The sequence below is a fragment of the Corvus cornix genome, chromosome 3, assembly GCF_000738735.6.
Source record: "Corvus cornix cornix isolate S_Up_H32 chromosome 3, ASM73873v5, whole genome shotgun sequence".
Classification (NCBI taxonomy): domain Eukaryota; kingdom Metazoa; phylum Chordata; class Aves; order Passeriformes; family Corvidae; genus Corvus; species Corvus cornix.
Genome location: NC_047056.1, coordinates 43069569 through 43090153, shown reverse-complemented (window position 1 = coordinate 43090153; position 20585 = coordinate 43069569). Strand labels below are relative to the sequence as shown.

At 38.5% G+C, this 20585-nt stretch overlaps 1 protein-coding gene across 1 annotated transcript in view; it reads right to left on the bottom strand.

Moving 5' to 3' along the window:
- The window catches only part of DISC1 (DISC1 scaffold protein), a 189295-nt gene that overhangs the window by 4950 nt on the left and 163760 nt on the right, over positions 1-20585 (bottom strand). Inside the window, 3 exon segments of the mRNA XM_039569478.1 lie at positions 3386-3503; positions 13014-13058; positions 19378-19621. Coding sequence (XP_039425412.1) covers positions 3386-3503; positions 13014-13058; positions 19378-19621 — 407 coding nt within the window.

Here is a 20585-nt window from a genome sequence, read left to right as displayed (position 1 = left end):
AAAGTGAGATTCCTCACTGAGCTACAGCCAGGGCTAAATTTTACATTATTCTGTTGAAAACCTACTCTGGTGTAAAGCAAGACTTGTATGGGACCCTGCAGCAGGATAAAGGTGAAGGGTTAGCAACATGATCTGCAATGTTTAATAATTGTTTAGGCACAAAATTCTGCTTTTGAAATAACTGATTAAAATGCCCATTTTAGGGCAAGAAAAGAAGATTGTTTTTATCATAATACTCCAGCCAGGTTTTCTTCCAACAAAGCATTTCCACCAAGAGGAACTATTACATGCATTCAAATTGTCTATCAAAATGTAACTACTAATTAAGAACAAAAATGACTGTGAAATTGCAATATAGGCTCCATTTAATTTTAGTGGGAATTCCAGGCCTTTACTATCAGGAAAGTAACACCTCTCATCAGCTCTGCAGACACCAGAACGAGTTACTTCTCATCCTTTGGTTTTTCCAATTAATGATGTGGACTGTTTTCATACACTCATTAATGATCAACCATAATTGAGTATTTTGTGGGTTTATTTGTTTATACTCCATAGAATTTAGCAAATATGTCATAGTGCTACAGAGAACTCTTAACATGCCCCTATTGTTTGATGCTTTTTATATAGAAGTGCAGTTTAATGGTTTTTGTGAAAGATTTCTACAATAAATTAGAATTGCAAGTGGGTCTGTGCCTATATTCAGGGCCAAGAAGTATCACTGGATTTCTCCTTTGTTCAGGTCGTGCTGGCACTTATGACGAGCAGCATGGTTGATTTAAGTGTGCTATGCCATCAAAACATAGAATGAAAAACAATGACATCTGGGTTTTTTCTTCTAATACAAACTTAATTATTAATCAAAGCTATGACACACACTAAACATTGGCAAATGGCTCGAGAGCATCAGGAATTTATTTTTCTCAGTGGTGTCTTTAGAAGTCTTTTAATAATCAGACCACAGGACTAATTTACATCTGTGCAGCCCACAGTTAGATTTTTGACCTAATACATTTTGTAACATTTATGAATAAGGCAGTTTTTTTGGGAAGAAGATGAGAAGGATGAAAGTAAGCAGTGAATGGACTTGGAAAACTTTATCCTGTTTTCATTACTATTTCAGGTCTTTGAGCTCCTGCTCTTAGAGTTCTACAGATTTTTAACAAAGACTGCATGATTGTCCAGTACCTGTGATAGGAAATTGTTTTATCTAAAATCAAATAACTTATCATGCAAACAACAGATCCATCTATTAAATAAATTCTTCAACCGAGGCTAATTGTTGTCTCCTATCTTAGTGCTAGTTCCTGCAATACAGGCAAGTTACCAATGAGTGAAAGCTAATTTTATAGGCACTGAGCAGTCTTTATTTAAAAAAAAAACAATCTACAGGTCTGTAGCACTGTGGTAGCTATTTTTCTCATTCCTTTTTGAAGTATAGCACAGTGATTACACGTACCAGATGGTAACATTTTATGCACATTGATCTGGACTACCTCTGAAATAGCAACTGAATGTTAATGAGGGGTAGCTGAATTGCTGAACTGCTTCTTTGTATGTCCCTATGTTTTAAACATGGCTTCTTATTTTGTGACTGATGGACCAGGATATCACACAGTGTGCATTTCTGTATTTAGGTAACACGAGCTGAAGTTCACTGATAGAGGAAGTCTGATCTCTATCAGAAAACTGTGGCTTAAAACGAGACTAATCTACAACTCTTCTGAAATTTCCAAGTATTAGTTTTAGTTTTTTAACTAACTCTCGCGGTTTCAACAGCTATGAAGAAATAGGCACGCTCCACAGAACATACAAACACTACTATTTCACATACGTCTAGTGTATTATCTTCTGGAACCAAATATGCAATTTTCTGGCTTATTTTACCTTACCTAATAAACTATAACTATGATCAGATCTGACTGATGTGTTTGAATATTAACTTAAGTCCCCTGCAAAGAACCTGTAACTCCAACCCTCAGTGTTCTTCTATAAGGGCCACTGAGAAAAGCTCATTTGAGAGTAAATATATGCGAGGGAGAAAGGAGTTGGATGCTCTGCGCACACACACCCCCAAGACACATCCATACAGCTCTGAAAAGAATGCACTGGGGAAACAACTGCAACCAAGCACGAACACTGCAAATATAATGAAAAGAAAGTTGAATAATCTTTCTGTATATTGTGTGTATATTGAAATGCTTAGAAAAGAAAGATTTGAAGTAGTGACCAATTACTGACTAGATTTCTCTCCTCTGATGCAAATCCCCTTCCCCCAGCACCATTCTCCCCTCCCTCTGCCCCTCACCCTTCATTCTTCTGTTACCTTTAAATAAACCAAGTTCCTAGAACAGGAAACTTGCAACGACTTGCAATAGATGCCCAATTACTTAGAACACAGTGGTATTTCCACACACTATTTATCCTTCTTTCTCTAAACTATCCCCTGCAGGGCTGTCCACCTTGACTTAATAGGAACTGAATCCTTTCTAGCACCATCATTACCTCAACTCACCTTCAGATATCTCCAAGGGCTCCTCTGCTGATCTCTGTCCCTTGAACATATTTGTCTTTCTTCATGATCCTCTCAAGTGCCACCTCTTCTCTACTAAAACCTAAGCAGCTCAGTACTCTCATCTTCATCAGCTTCACTGGTTCTTACTTTCTTTACCCTTTCTTACAAGAACAAAATCTATTTTATGAAAAGTTCTTCCTATGAAAGTTACAAATGAAACAAAACTTTGTGCTCTTAAATTTTGAAAAATGGCCAAGGAATGCCTCATAAAGGTTAAGCAATCTTCAGAAAAACTGACAGATTAAGAACAGAAAGAGATAAGGGTGCATAAGACAGTATCTTGTCTGGTTACTTGCATTGGAGTGTTAGAGGCAGATTAAAATGTGTAGGATGCCACATGATGCATCTGTTGCCCATTTTCTTTAAAAAGAAAAGACCCCAAACTACAGGTGACAATATGCACAGTCTGAGTCAATAATGTAGCACTTAATTCAGCCAAATCATGTTGGGAAATGCAGGTGCATGGACACTTGTATCCATGCAGCTGTTGGTGTGCTACGTATTTAATTATATGAGCATTACAAACAAAAGGATTTTAACAGTAAAATAAGGGCTTTTCAGTGCCCAGTCTTAATTTACAAAGAACTAACTCTGTTTAAAGCAATTAAAGGTGGATCAGACCACAGTGAAAATGCACTATAGGAAAACTTACTACACAAAAATGCCCATTTCAGCAAGACAATCAATACTCCCATTCTTAATGTATCTAATCTACACTAAGAACTAGCATTCCATGTGAATCTGAAAGGCAAGTATTTCATGTGCATACTTACACAGATTGATATGTATCTATAGTTATAGCGAAAAGGATATGAATAACTCCTTCATCAACTCTGCAGGCGGAACTTTGCAATTGATCTTCCAGATGCACCAATTTCTCACTTATTGCTTCACATTTTTCTCCCAACTCTGCAGAAAATATGAAGAACTCCTACAGAAAGTTGAAAAAGAAAAGAAAGCACGTTTGCTGCTGACTGCACTTTTCTACATCAAATTTGCATCAAATTAAAGGGAAAATAAAATATTAGTAAGGGGATATGATACTTTGCAGTGCAAAGACATTGCCTAAAAGCAAATTCCCATTAGAGAGACAAAAAGCTGTTTCTGTATAATAAATTGGTGATTAATATGAAATGGAATGAGTTTGTGGTCTCAGTCTTCTTCCCAGCAGAAAAAAGTCATGATCTCACTTTCAGCAGATGATTAAAGGGGTATAAAGACTGAACTGCTCTCCTTCTTCCCTGTTGTCTCACCACAGCAGGGGAGGGAAATCTCCTGCTAACCACCCCATTAAGGTACCCAAATTTCAAGTTGGTCATATAAATATGATTTACACTTTTAGGTCATGTAAATATTTCAAGCAGCATCATTTTGGTAACTCTTACACACATAAAATATATTTTTATTTTTGAAGAAAAATCTGTCTAGAGTACTTGGGGACTTTGCTCAAGCAATCAAAGAAAATGCATCAAAGTCTTTGACATTACAAGATGAAATTATGCTTTTTTTACTCAGTTATCATTAAACAAGATTAAATTTTCAAAAATAATGCTTCTCTATTTAGAATTTACACAGGCAAATACTTTTTCTATTTTAAACTGAGTATTTTAAACCAGTTTCAAAGTCCTTCTCATAAGTTTTTTCAGATACACTCCACAAGGGTAATTGCTATATTATATATTTTGCATTGAGTAGTACTTTGAGAATTGACCCAAATAGGCAGCAAATATGAGAAGAGGAAAAGAAAAAAATCAATTTGTGCAGCTCTGGGACAAGCCTTTCCTCTCGCTCCCACAGCACCATACGTCTACAGTAATGACAGGGGTTATTTGTAAGAAAAGGTTATGGTGCCAAGATGAACTTCTGCTGGAACCATGTTAAAAAAAAAAATTAGTAATTCATCAGCTGGAATCCAGAAAACTGGATCATCTCTAGACCTAGTCTGTGCACTCATCAATAAAGCTAGCTTCTAATGTGGCCATATATTATGTGCAGAAAGTTTTTCTCCTCAAAGGAGAAAAATACTTGGGGGTGTTTGCACTTATCTGTTGCTGTAAGACCAGACATCAGTGGTTGTTCAAGAGAAATCAAACCTTCAATCAAAGGCCTTTCAGAGAAATCATGCTAACACTTTTTGGAATGCTGCCCATTGTGAAACAATCTGAGTTTTGGTGAACACATTTACCAGATCTGCATTGTGTGCTATCCTTTCACTTTGCATCACACAGTGCATACATGGAGTTGAATGCCAGAACAGCTCTGTGTGCTGGCACAGAGCTTTACCTTTCTGCTTTCCTTGGGCCCTTCCCAGACATGGCTATCCATCAGATCCCACTAGGACCAGCTGCAGCTCAGCCCCTGGATGGGTGGATTGGTTAAGAGGTTATGTTGCAAACCCCTGCAGCTTAGACACAGAGGAACACAACGTCCAAGTCCCTGGCTCTGCACACAGAACCAGAGCTGCCACTTCCAGGCATTACCAAACCTGAGAATCGACAGCAGCACTCCACAGAATGTATGGCTGTGAAAAAGACCCACTGTTTTTAAAGCGAGAATATGGGAGGAGAAAGCAAACATTCTCCTTGCAGAAACTAGGAATGTCTTTTTCTCAAGATCAGGGACAGAAGATGAGGAAAAGTCTTCCATCCAGCTACTAAATTATCATTCAACATACCAGCAGGACTCCATATGCTGTTATGGGTGGGATAACCCAGGCCATTTGTATCAATAGAAAGCTCTTAGGGAATCATTCTGTGACACACATGCAATAACAGACGACAGTCATCCAAAAGAACTTGGGTCTTAGGCTAAACAAGTCAGTAAACTGAAAAAAACCCCAAGTACTCTGAAAGCACACCTAAAATTATGACCATGTAGAGAAAGCTCCACCTTTGAACACTGATTTTTCTCTAACAGTTAATTACACATAAGAAAATCAGTCTTCCCATAGCCCTCATTTCAAACAGAAGAACAACAAGCAAAGAACGCTCAGTGCTGCACAATCAGTGGACAGTTAATTTAGGAAGAACAGCTTTTAATTCCTGCACAAACTCTTAAGTAGCACTCTGACAAACAAAAGCTGCAAGTGAAGTATTCAAACCAGATGCTTTCTACAGACTGTGTACTTCAACAAAATGAATTAGTCCTGTACAGATCTTACAGACACATAAAAAGCACATTCTTGCTCTTATAACACCAAGATATTGAATACTTTAGTCTGATCCACGTACTGCCTTTATCAAAAATTATTACTTCATGAGATTTTGGATCACATTCATGCTTGCCAAGCAGGATGACACTTCTAACCCTGATTTGAAATCACCAGTTACTACAGACAGACAAATTTTTAGAAGTACATGTTACAGTACACTCCTGAATACCTGTGCCATTAAGTATATTTAAATATAAACAAATGTCCAAAGGTATGCATTACAGTAAGGTACCCCTTTCTCTTTTATGGTACCATTATGGCAGGAACATTTATGCAGGTAATTGGTCACACAATTAGCTCTATCATTAGTTGCTGTATGAGAAGATCCATTTTCTCCACTTTAAAACTGCCCCCACATTTCCTACCTCATACATGCAAATACAATTAATTAACTGAGCAGCTATAAAAAGTACACTGGCTGGATTTGCCTAGCTCTGCTGTGAAAATCCACAGTGGAAGACTTTTCCCTATTCACAGTGTCAGTGAATGTACAGGACAAAATGGGCCTTTTAGACTTAACCCCTCACTGAACTTCGGGTGAGTCAAAAGATCCTGGAGGCAGCATTTAGATACCTGGGTGATAAAACAAGCTCCGTGTTGCGAGCATGGCCTCACTCTAATGTGCACAGATCCTTAAAACCCAGAATAAAATTTCACTACAGCCTGAAAGCCATAGTGAATGAAGCTGGATGATTACACTTATTGGTGCACTGCTACATAATCTGATGTCACGTTTGACATTTTATTTTCCCTTTTAAAATAAAACTTTACAGCCAAGTAAAGAAAGGTTCCAGGAAAGACAAAAGGAAGGAACCCAGCAAACAAGCCCCCAAGACTGTAGGGTTTCAGGTGAATGCTTGTTCTGCAGCAAAGGCATCTCACTGTGGGAGTACAGTGCTTTGCATCAGTACTAATCTGTATTTTGAGTACTCAGCCTTGGGGAGTAGCTTCCACCCCACTGCAGTTCCAGTAAAGGCCTTTATTGATGCATTGGTCTTGCACTAAACATGCTCAGAAATAAGAGACTAAAATTTTTAACCCACTGGCTTTAATTCCCTTGTCAACTGTATACTTAGATTCTCAGTTAAAGTAATATGTCCGTTCTACCGCATATGAAAAAGTGCAGAGTATTCTTCCTGAATGAAGTACATAATGGTACATAATGAATCGTCCAAAAATGTAACAAAAATCCTGTTTACTTTGGAAATTAAGACAAAGGAACAATAAATACCACAAAAATGTAACCAGTTGTAACAACAACATAGGAAGGAAGACAGGGAAATCTAAAAGAGTAAAAGTCAGATCAAACTTGTTTAGGTATTGAAACCAATTTAATCATAACTAAATGGCTACAGTTGCACTGCAGAGTAACGAAAATAACTCTGTAAGATCAGGGTTATATTTAATTAGTCTTTAACTCCTAGTAATGCAGCTTAATTTCTCTTTATTGCAGCCATAATAGTGTATGGATAAACTATTTCTGCACCTACATAACCCAGCTGCCTTTGTAGCTGAAATGCGAAGCTCCTCCAATACCTTAGACAAGCATCAACTCTCAGGAACTTACTTGCAGGTGTCACGTGAAAAACGCAGGAGAACCATCATATAAATTATGATTATCCAGAACTTATATGATTAAATAAATAAATATGAAAATGGAAATGGAAGAAACATACAGTGCTCTCAAAAATACATAAGAATAATTCCAAATATTCAATCAATTCCACAGCTTCTGCCTCCAGACTCTTGTTTAAAAAATGTTTGATAGCCCAGAGAAGTAGATAGAAAAGATTTCTATTAGGGCCTTTCATGCCTGGTAACATCACTGGTAGCATTTTTATTTCACATTTGTCTATGTAGGCAGGAAAACCCCTGTCAGTGATACACAAACTATTCAGAACAGCTCCTGGTTGGAAACTGGCACTTTACACTGATCAACAATATCTCTGAGAGGAAAGTGGACTCTGCCTCAAGCTCAACTTATTAATAAAATACAACTCATCCAAGCTTGTAGGTTATGTCAATGCTACAAGATGCTGTAGGTCTTAAGACTTTGGTGATTTTTGCTCTAATGGCATTTTTAGGAAGCAGCTGGGAGAGATTGCAGGAGTCAGGAGAGAGCTGAAATGCAATATTGCTTTATGGATTTTTCCGTGAACAAGGAATGTAGCTGGCTGGTATTTTTTTTTTACCTCTAAACCCTTAAGGAGGTGAAAACAGCACAAATATGGGTATGATTTACTTTTTAAGGTGCAATTCTTCTGCCTTCTCAGAAAAAGTAGAAATTCTCATTCTCTCCCAAAGATGTGAAATTCCAATGCAAGAAATGATAAGAACAGACAAGGTTCCAGCTGATCCACTGCTGTAGCATCAGCATATTGCATCAAGAGCAGAGGTAATGGTTTTCACTTTAGTCTTATGCATTTTGTTTTACCTTTTTACCAGTAATTATAGTCACTTATGAGCAACAGCTCCTTGACAGCATTACTTGAGGAAAATGTTTGATCAGCTTTGCCAGTGCAAACACCTTCTGTGCTCTTCAATCTAGTTCAACAATTTTATACAGAAGAACCGGTATTGTAGTAGCTAGATTATTTTAATTCTATTAGGGATTAGAGTCTTTGGTGGTTGTGCTGAGAAGGAGGATTCCCAGATATATCCTTAAAATTCATTCTTCCTACAGAGGAACTTTTGTAAAAGGGCATTGCCTTACTTCCAAGCAGCAATATCATAATCCCAATAAAATAGAAGCTTTAGGAGACCCTCTGCAGAGCCAAAGCCAGATTTCTTTCACTGCACTAAACATTCTCTCTCCCATAATAGTTAAAATAAAATAACATAAATAACAACTACAAAAAGTTGCCCTTACAGGCAGATACTTCATATTATGGTACAAGCTTTAGAACAGTGATCTACAGTTGGCAGAAGTGCTGCATGTTTACCCTTGATCTTTGCAGAAGTTAATGGCAATTGTCAGCACTAGAAACTCCAGAATGTTAGGCCAAGGCATATCTTAAATAATTACTAGAAACAAAATGCAACCATCCGTGTTTGTCCTGCTCGAGCAGATGCTTCAGTCACACGCAGGCTAAGCACACATGCCCTCAGATAAATGAGCTGCACGGCCATGAGGTACCCAAGGTGCAGGGGAGGAACAAACAACAATTTGTGTCTGCTCTGCATCCCAGATTTCCTGCCCCATGTGCATTGTCCCAGGCAGCTGTTGTAGATGAGGAAGGCCACTGAGAACAATGCATGTTACTCAGCACCATTATGGCAAGGCTGCCCAGGAAGCAGCCAGGGACCACCAGAGCCTGCTCTGTCACTTGCAGTGTGACCAAGCCTGCTGTGACTGTCCTCAGCTGGTGTCTGCACACATGGCTCCTTGCAGCTGACATGAGATCTGGTGGTTCTGGTTGCAGGGTACAGGCTGCTCCAGGGCTAAACCACCCTTGCACTGAGCAGGTTTTCCTCCTGCTCCAAATCAAGATGGTTGTATTTCATTTTACCCTTACATAGCACACAACAATAACTAACAGTCCTCCTATTTATTTATGCTCCTTCAACTACAGGTTTTATGTGGTTGAAGACTTTGCTTTTCAACCAGACTAGGATTTCTAAACATTTTATTTCTATTCCTTTCCTTCTTTTCCTCACTGTGTTCCTGTCTTCTACAGAGGGAGGTGTCCAGACCAGAGCCATAGTCCTCTGGAGGCTCTGGCATTCTCAGCTAAGCACAGTAATTATTTCTGTCTTACAACTGACATTCCCAGTAATGAGCTGCAAATGGCATTTGCCCTTTCTTCCAACACAATGAAGGTAATGAATCCCACTATATTTGTAGTCCACTATAAACCTAGATTCTTCTTCTGCAGTATTGTCAACTTAGCTGCTATTTACCATCTGTATACGTAAATCCGACTCTTTTTCTGCCTCAAACGTAATTTGCACCTGTCTTTCAACATATCCCTTCTTATTGATTTCAGACTATTCTTTCAATCTATCAAGACCATTTGGAACTCTAATCCTAATTGAAATTATGTTGACTGGCACATAAACTCCTGGCCTACCTCCTTTCTAAAGGCAAACACAAAATCTGCCTTTTACTGATCCCTTGGGACTTCCAGCTCCCTCTAGGAGTTTTCAAAGGAGCTTGTTAATGGTTTGGAGATTGTTTTTCTTGGCTCCTATGCGCTCAGAAGAAATTTCATCAGTCTAGCCTGACTTGAGTACATCTCATTTGCCTTTGGATCTTTTACTGCATTTGTCTCTTGCTAGCTTGTAGTGAATACTAGGAGCATTACATAACTGGACATAGCTTATAATCTTTAGAAAGACCAAAAGCACAGAGAGTAAGGAGGAAAAAAATTCTGATCCCATTTATTTTCTCATTCACCTTCGCTATTAGAAAACACACATGGTATCTTTCACCTTTCCCTTACATCCATCTTATCCCTGAACTCCCTTGCCATTTCACATGTCTTTTGTTTAATGCAGCTTAGTGTGCTCGGGGGTCTTGCTGCTTCACACTTATGCTGTGCAGTACCATTTTAAGCTCATTCTTAGAAACACTTTTGTCCTGTCCTTTTCAAAACTTCTGAGCCACTGAAAAACTGCTGACATAGGTATGTAGTCTGTGACTGTGTTTGCACTTCTCTGCACCAAAAGAAGATGGTGCTGTACTATAAACCTGATGTCATCTGGATAGTACCAAAGAACATCTGCTCATTCCTTCTCCTAGAGAGTTTGTCCCACAGAAACCCCCCTATTGTCTCCCTGGTTTTGTTTAGATGAGCTTTTCTTTTGTGGAGGTAGCTATCTAACTTTCATCAGAAGAGGGATCAAGGTTGTTTCCCAATTACTTTTGCTCTTATCACCTTCCACTTACAGACTGATTGCTTGTTCCATCAGCGTGGTTATATATATTTAGGAAACTTAAACACTACAACACACTCCCCCACTTTCTCATATGCAACAATTTAGGCATAAAGCCTTCCAGCCAGCTGTGACCTACCTCTTTCCCACCATCACAGCTTTTCCCACACTCCCTTTGCTAGCACTGATCCCCTTCCCTTCTCCACATGCGAGTGTTAAATGACTCATCAGAATTACAGTCCAATGTTGGCAATTCTTCCCTTCATGTATCTTCCATTACAGCTACAGAGGAGTGTCCCTGGAAAAGCATCTATGCAGGAATAGAGCTTTTCACTGCCTTCCAGCACCCTGCTGTGGCCTGACAGCAGTCTTCCTATTCTCATCCATAGTAGATTGAAGACCTTCCCTAATTGCAGACTTCCTAAAATGAGAGCACACTACTGCACTGGCTCATTTAATTACACTGGGACAATTCCAGCTCCTGCTGTGGGAGGATGAGGCTATTTACTAACTTACCAATAAAAATGCACAGTGGGTCAGGACTTGGAAAAAGAAACCGAAGTACCAAACTGTTTTCCCATGTCCACACCCTGCTGTGCAAGGAGTCAGCATAGCTGGGTTGCATTTATAGGTGGTTCCTAGCATTGTTCATTCCCATCTCTGCTCCCAAGTCACTAAGATGTAACAATCTGGAATGACTAACTGGGTGCTCTCCTGCAGGCAGCAGGGAGACTGACCAGCGTGAATTTAGGGGACCAGAGCATCAAAGGTACATTTAGGCAAAACCTGACATTGTACAGGCTGCTGACACTTTCACGTCACTTCAAGGAGAGCTCTCTACAAGTCACCATCAATCCAGCCGTGGCAGTGTGGTAGAGCCTGGCTTTCTCGCGTATTTCCATTTCTTTTATTTCTATCGTTGCTTTATATTCTCTTTATGCACTTTTGTCCCCCGCCCCCCCTTAAAAATTCAAAAGTCTCTCTGCTTCTGAGGACTGTAAGATATTAAGCTTTTTGTGCACACTTCTATAGTGGCAGCCCTGTATATTGTGAACTCTGGTGCCCTCAGTATTTTGCCCTGATGGCAGTAGGGCTTTTTGCTGCCCTTTATCCCATGGGATTACCTGCTCCTATTTCATGTCATCTACGGACACAAGCAGCTGCACAGTTTAACTATAATTCACAGCAAAGTTCACTGATCAGAAAGGCCATTTGCATTTCCTGCAAAGTACACCTTCATTCTCAAGGCTTCCTGTTTTTATTTATGCTGAACTCACACAAAGCTAAGCAGTCTATCCTAGGTGTGACCTCATTTCACAGTCTCCTTGAGCACAATCTGAGCTTGGTGTTGCAGCTAGATTATCTTTCCTGGAGCATTCCAGCTGCTCCACAGTCTTTGGATTCACTGGTGGGAATCTAAAGAAATGCCTCATCTGAATAGTTATCCTAAACCTTAATATTTATTTATTTAATAGTTGTTTGGCTCGGAACACTTGTCACTTGTACTTGACAGGAGGCATGGATGCTGTTAGGGAAGGTGAACTGGGGGTTACTTGTCCATGTAATTTATTTGCTGGCTGGACACAATGCTTGGATACTAAATTTCCTTAATATGTAAGTTGCAACCCAAGGCATACCGATATAAAAATGGACCAGACTGAACCAGTACTCTTAGAACCAGGGTAACTCTCCTTACACATGTATTACCTTAACTCTTAGTGTGTAGGTAGACAGAGTTTTGTATTTTTTTGTGAGTGGATTTTTCTCACAGGCCACGCATCTCATGTTACTCAATTATCCTAGCTTTCTTAAATGCATGAACTAGGTTCTGGCACATTTTTATTTATGAAAATGGTGTAAAATTACAAACATCCAGTATTTTCATTCAGACGAAATTCCTGTTACTGGGTATTCTGCTGCAGTATGTTGTCTGCTTTTATACTTCAAAAATAAATTCAAAGGTATTTTTAGTGGCACACAAGAAAACAACCTAAGCATAAAGATTTTGTTCCACTCTTAAGCATCATGACAGTGCTACTGTGGGCCTGGCTAAATATTACTCCTTCACCCCAGTGTGTTCATCCTGTAGTTGGTATGTGTTAAAAAAATTAGCACAGGATTTAACTATAAACTCCCTGAAATACTCAGCAATTATGCCATTATTTTCAATGGGAAAAAAAGGAAAAAAGGAATGAGCCCACTCTAGTTGTAATTGTGTTGCTTTCCCAAGTGCTCACACATTCTAGCAATTTTTAAGCAAAGGTAACACTATAAAAACAAGAGTCATTTGTTCTAATTGAGACAAAGAATAGTCTGTACAATATCACCACTTTATACTGCCTAGGAAACACTTACCTCAGATAAATGACCCTCTGCTCCAAATGAAATGTCTTCCATAACCTGTTAGAGATAAATTATTAAGTATATAGTAGATACATGCTATATAAACAGTATGATTTTAATGGAACTTATAAAAACCATATAGCACAATAAAAAGTTATGTAAGCTGAACAATTGCATCAATTTTCTTCACATGCATGAAAGATTTAAATTGCATCTGTAATGGAGCAGTGGCAGCCACCCAATATTTAAAACTATATTTGAATACATTTTATTAAAGCCTGCTTTGGCTTCCCACTTAAAACCCACAAGGAATACTGCCTCTAAAACTGAAGGACTAACTATAGATTGAAACAAACTTTTCTATCAAGCTCTTGCAGATCTGTACACCATTCAAGAGTCTACAGACTTTTTTTTTTGGTACGAACCCTGTAAATTGTTTTGGGCAGGAGAAATGAGAGACCCCATCAATGTTTCCTATTGGTAACAAATACTAACTATAGTCAGTTCCTCCTTCAAAACTTCCTTCATTTGTGAAGTCTATAAGAAATTAGTGAATGTTTCATTGACTGGCTGAGGAGCAAAGAAATTTGATGTTCCCGATGTTTGATGTCATTGGGAAATCATTAATACTTATCACACGTAAGAGTGTTATTGACAATAAACTGAGATAGGGATATTGCTTTGGTATGCACACACACACACACCATAAAAGTCCAAAATCATTAATTTGCCATAAAATCACAATTGTTATTGGATACTATTTTCAGCAATCAATCTGAAAAGAGGTTTAAATTTGTCTTGCCTGTAATATTAATTTTCTGATGGTATTTTTACTGCTAAATTACATGTAAGCATTAAGCTTACTGAGATGCAACCCCTACCTAAAGAGCTGGCATTTTTACCAGTGGACACTCCACCCCAGTCTCAGATGCAGCAGAGGGGCACCGTGCTGCAGAGCTCCACATGTGGCTGCCCAGTGAGGATCTGACCATTGTGTACAAGCCAGCTGCCTCTTGCCACTGCCATCCTTTCCAGCTTGGATCAATGCAAGAAACACGCAAACGCTGACTTTCACTAATGCTTAATGCTGACATTTAAAACTAAGATTAAATTTTAAATTTCCAAATTATTTTCTAAGCTCCACAAATACACCATTTAATTAAAGCTCAGATGAATGCACAGTTTATTTAGCTTTCAAAAGGCTTTGTCCTTTACACATTACACGTTTGCCTCCTGGACCACAGGCCATCCCAATGCACAGTAATGAGTTACAGTCTGCTCACAAAGGTTTTCTTGATGCTTGCCACCACTGAATTCTGAAAAATGTTTTATCATGTTCTGTGATAACTTCTTTTTAATGGCAGACACCACATTAAATATTTTTTCATGATGGTCCATTTGGTATTACTTAGACCTTGGTACCTTTTTAAAACTTAAACACATGAAGGCTTACAATTATAGAACGTTTTTCCAACACCAGAGTGATCTTCAGCTGACCCCAAAACATAATCCCAGATGGCCAGACTGAAGTATGTAGAGGAGAGGAAAAGACAGCAGGCCTTACTCTCATCCCTGTTCTCTATCTCTTTCATGATGAAAAAGTGAGAAATTATCTACAAACAATTCTGATGGAACAACTACCAAAAATGCTAACTTACAGAAGGCAAAACTACTGAATTTTGGATTTTACCTTGTAACTTTAATCACCTCAATTTTCTTGAAATCTAGTAGGTGTTTCTTTCCTTCATAGTGATTAAGAGGAAGCACTGCACAGCATGCCAGAGAGCAGAAGAAGAAAAAAGGACAGGTCAGGAACTCAAGCCTGCAGGTGCACACACACCCATGTTCATGAGGTTTACTTGCTGTTAGGAAGGTCCCAGCACACACAAATCTCTCCGTTTATTAGTTATCACTGGTGGTTTTGCTGTTTTTAAAAGCTTTTTATAAACGCTTTTGCTTACACATACATTATCAAGAAGGAAAAAAATAAAGCAAGATATTATAAGGAGTGGAACAAGCAGGCATTAATGTCTGAAGAGAAATGAAATAGTACTGCATATTTTAGAAATCACCCAGATATGCATCTAGCCATGTAGTAATTATCATTGCAATTTCCACCTCACTCAGTTTAAAAGCGTGGCACATTTGTGGGATGAAAACTGAAACTCCCCTTTAATTCTTCAGAGACTTAGAAGAAAATCAAGCCCAAATAAGCACAAAAAGTCTGAAATGATGGGACACCCTAATTTCATCAACACAGCTACAAGCTGGAACGTACACACTTATGTGAGAATTCAAGAATCTGTATCAAATACATTAGACAAGCTGACTGTCACATGACTGAGGGTAGCAATATTGTCTGCAACTTTGCTCCAGTGTTTTTAAAAAAAAAAAAACATTGATAGTCTAATGAATTATCTGCCACTGAGAGAAGCACATCTAATTTAAGCAACTCAGAGTGGTTCACAGGTTGATTTTTGCTGGGCCCACTTTATTTAGTTTTCACCAAAACATCATTAATGATGTTTCAACAAGCTCAGCTGCCAATGCATCTGATTTTCATCCCTAGTTAACAGTCAGTGTTATAAAGGAAGCTTGATTTACTGAATTATTTTGGGATGCCAGTCTACCACATAAAAACTGAGGGGGAAAAAACAATCAGCAGTCTCTTAGAAAGCACAGTTATGAAAACTATAAAATAACTGTTGACAGTTAATAAACCTGTGCTCACATGATAGTAAAAGAACAAACTTTCAAAGAATTTATACCTTACACATTTTTATACCAGAATATGTCATATTTTATGATTTAGTGAGGATATTTAATTAAAAATGATAAATGGCCCCTCTGCAAAGCAGTATCTGAGGATCTAAGAGAATGGCTCTTTCATCTATTTTGCTTTTCTTATTATTGCTATGTTTCTTGTTGCTTGTTTTTTTTGCTTTCTAAGGAAACCTATAGAGTAAGATACAGTTACATGCAAGAAAACTATAGCATACATCAACAAAACCAATATTCACCTGGCACTAGTCTTAGCTCTACATGACACAATAAATAACTGGAGAACTTCATTTATAGAATTCCACTGTAAAGTAAATCCATCACCTGGGGATGAAATGTACTTTTCACGGCATATATGCACATATGCTATTATCAGCCTTTTGTATATTGTCTTGAAGTAATTAATTCAATAATCTTGAAGTACAAAGAACATGAGTCTTTCCTTCTGCTTCAGTGGCCAGTGGTGCTCTCTAGAAATTCCCTAATGGGGAACAGAGGTTGTAACACAGTTGAAGAGGATAGTCATCCCAGAAACATGGCAACCACAGCAAGCTACTCCTCTCACAGGGGCACCACAGCCTTGTTAAATAATATGAAACCACGTATTTTGACAAATACATGCTTTTCTATTAGGTATCCTCACTTGCTGACAAATGGCTATGAAAAGTTCCCTGCTAATGTACAAGAATAAGTTCTTCTATGGCAGTCATATAAACAGCTAAATTGAGAGAGTAAGCACAACACCACTTTTTTTTTTTTTTGGCCACAAATATTGAATTATTTTTAAATAAAAAATACACTACCCTGTAACAGAGCACTTAAATGGCTTCAGAAGTGGTTTGTTTTTCAAGTCCATTTACAAATCAAGATGGATTTTTTCTTGCACTTCGGCACATTCAAAACCAGAAGTTAGCATGATTTGTGTCAGGTTTTTTTGCTTGTTTTTATATTCTCCCTTGTGATGAACTACTAAGAGATGTTAGGGAATAATCTGTTATGGCTCTTCTCTAGAAGTTTAGATACTGTCTGTCACTTCTAATGAGATCCTATCAGTTTTACAACCTAAGCCATTTTTTGGGGGGCAAAACTTCCATGCTCCACAATAAAGAAAAAAATCCCATCTCTTGAAAGTATAAAAGCAGGCAGACCAACCCTAACTCCAGAGCCAGAATACAGTCGATATGCCAGGGCAGTTTCACTGTTGCAATGGGTTTCACTCATCAGTGGCACATAACTTTGCCTCAACGGTGAAGGCTGCAGGCAGCACTGAAGCAGAGGAAAGCTGTTTGAGTAAGCCATGATGAAACACAGCTGTGTTGCTCAACTCCCTCAAAAAACTGGACAATACATGAACAGTCTCATACTGGCAAAACTGCTTCCTTTTTTTCTTTCAAGTGTATCAGTGCTAGGAGTGCTTTAGGAATAGATGGAGGAGTACTGTTGGAACCTTGGGTTCAGAGAATTTCAGTCTTTCAGTGCTGACAGGCAGTGATCCTCAAAACCACACTGCATTTGACCTGAGGCCTTGGGAAAGGCTTCCCTTTTTATGTGATAGCACTGAGATTGTTGCTGTGTAATTAAAAAAGAAGTTTGTTATAACACTGGGTGGAATATGTAGAGATGTAGAAAATTTAGGTTTCTGGGATATAGTAATATACATGTAACAAGATGGAGGATTTTGGGTGTAGGTTAGCTCTTCTTTCTTCACAAGCCTGGGTGATCTGGTATTGGTTCAAAAAACCCACAGTGCAGAACATGAATGGTTAGTTATTGGATTATAAGTAAAAAAAAATTAGTTGGCATTCCATAATTGGGTAGTTTGGGCTTTAAAAGACCTTGGAAGGTAGAATTCAGGGGCCATTTCCACCTTGTTAATTTAGAGGCACATTCTGTGCAGCTGTACCATAAATAAGAAATAATAAACACCTGAGTCCAAAGAACAACTCTGCATCTCCTGTGTTTCAATCCAAACTCTGAGTAAAAGAACCAAAAGACAGAGGCAGAGAAAGAAAACAACAACAGAAAATTTAATAGAGTACCTCCACAGGTCCTTCCCTGATGGACATTTTCATGTTTATACATCAGCTTCTGAATGGATTTTAGTGCATTCTCAAAATGGAGTTTATTCAGGATACCAGGATTAGTCAGATCCCAGGCAAAGGCATTTACACCACAAAGTTAAAGCACCTAGGTGAAGTGAGCAGTGGGTGAAGTGCATAGTCTTAAGTTCCCTCTATGGCTGATAGAGACAGAGAGGAGATTATCAAAAAGCAAGCTCAAAGGAGGAGCTGAATTGGAAGCACTGCAAATACACTTTCCTGTTCCATTTGAGATATGGGGAACCATCCCTCAAGTCCTGCATATCTCTCCAGAACCAGAAGTCACCTCACTTTAGCTGCCCAGTTGTCATTCTTGGATAGCAAGGTTGATTTCAGGGAAACAATCTGGACTTGCAGGGGTGAAAGAGGTGATAATTACAGCACAAATATCAGGAGTGCTACAGAAACAGTCACAAAATTCCAAACACTCCAGAGCCTCTAAGCACTTTTGAAAGAGGAGCACAGATTTCCATAACCAACAGAACTCCTCATATTAGTTCAGCAGACTCATAAAACATATGAAAAGGGAGCGACGGGGGTGGAATCAAAGCCAAGCTGACCATTTTTAATAAAAATGTTCTCTATGTGAAGTCAGTCTGTAAAGCATTTGCCCTGGGAAAAAACTGCAAGAACTACTGAAGCCCAATATAAAACTGGAATTTTACTAACAAGAGGAGATTGTACAGTAAGATAAGGGTCTGCTTTCCACTAAGTCTCAGCCAGTGCAAATGCAAAATTATGCATCAGATTTCAGAGCAATCCACAGTTCAGTGGCTCTTAACATCAGATGCAATTAAGCATAATTTAAATTTTTTTCAAATTAATTCCATAGTAATAAAACCAACAACTGCTGTTGGAGGGTCTTTTTGTCACAGTGGTGCTGTTGGGTGATGAAGCTTTTTTAACAGCTTGTTTACCTAGGCAGTACAGTTAAAAGACTATTAGATAGTGGTTGATTTTTCAAGCATTCCAGATCAGAACATGAAAACTTAAAAAGAAATTTGTCAAACCTTCTAAGCTTCATGATTTTTTCCTCCTTTTAATATCTATTGGATGCTGCAAGCCTATTAGCATCTATTAGCTCAGAAGTCTTTGACGATTTCACTAAGGGAGGAAACCTAACTCTCTCCTCATGTCAGCTAACAATGATCCAGGCTAACAAGTCAGCAGAACCAACTCAGAATGAAACTTGTCAGTGAGATGAGGAACAACTGATAATTTTGGTTAAATACTTAGTAATTTTTCCTTTAAATCCTGATGTACATTCTGTATTTATTGCCTGCATAATTTCTGCATTTTAAGAAGACTGATGGTAAAAGGAAAAAGGGTTGAAGGGCTTCTGAGAAGCTAATAAGCTATTTCATTCCAGATTGGAAGCCAGATGTTAAGTTCATATTTAACCTGCCCTGCTGACTTGTCACCAAGATTCAACTCCTCCTCTCAAAAGGAAAACCAGCAGTATCCCTTGAAATGCAGCTGCAGACTACTTCAGATACCTCTTTCAGCTCCCTGTGTTTGCAGCAGGAAACAGCACCACGCTCTGTGCCCTTTCGTAAGTGACCTTCTTTTCTTTTTTCAGAATCAGGTGGGGCATCAGCAGTCATCTCCATCTCATCCATTTGGTTCTCTTCTTTCTCAAAAACACAGCAACTGGTTTCTTTCAGCTGAAACCCTTGGATCAACAGCTGACAGGCCTCCAAGTCAGCTTCCCACACTCTTTGGAGCAGCTGGCTCCCGCAGCTGAAATAAAAGCCAAAAGAAAATAAAACTGCAGTTCAGGGAGAATAGTTGCTATTTCAAGTAACAGTTGGGGTAAATGCTTATTATAGACAGAAAAATAAAAACATCCAAAAAACTTAAGTACCTCAAATACTCCCACAGAGATAACATTACTATATCAAACTGAAAAGCAATAAAATCATTGCCCTATTACGAAGTCGACAACAGAAAAACCTCCTTGGGTTAAGATGTTGCTTCCAACTGTACGGCAAACATGACGCTTCTTCTGTTCAGACACAGGTTCAGGGGTCTTGCCATTATAATCAGAGCTTCCTTCACACTGTCAGACACACAGGCCTGTCATCCTGCAGCCACATGCCTTGGCTGAATTCACTGTAGAAGATTATATGTGAAAAACCACACAATTTACTGTATTACATCAGCTCTAATTTTTGGAAAATAGGTATACTAAATTTCTTATTAGACTAAAATGTGCTTGCTTCAGCACTGGTGAATCAGATTAGATTAAACCAAAATAGTCTCCCTTTTCTTCAGTCTTATACTTTTGAGTGTTGTCCTTACCTCTTACTAACATGCTTTGGTTTCCTTCTACTTTGTTATACCACCAAAACAAAACCAAAAGTGTTAGTAAATTCAAAATACCAAACTTCTATAAACTCTTCATCCATTAATCATCTCTCAAACATGTACATTACAAATAACACTCCTGAGATCCATCCAAGAGTTATTTCCACCTGAAATAAATGGGAATTCTAAGTGTAGATAGCTTTTCGGAACTGAACACTAACATCACACTGTTTGTAAGTGATGTGGTCACATCTCCACTTAAAACAGGTTGTCTCTAAGGAACCAAATGAGTAGATTGCCTGCTACAGTATAGCAGAGCCTGGGATGGGACTCAGAAGCAGCTCTTCCCATGGCAATACACACTTCCAGACAGATTTCAATGTTAATAACGGCAATT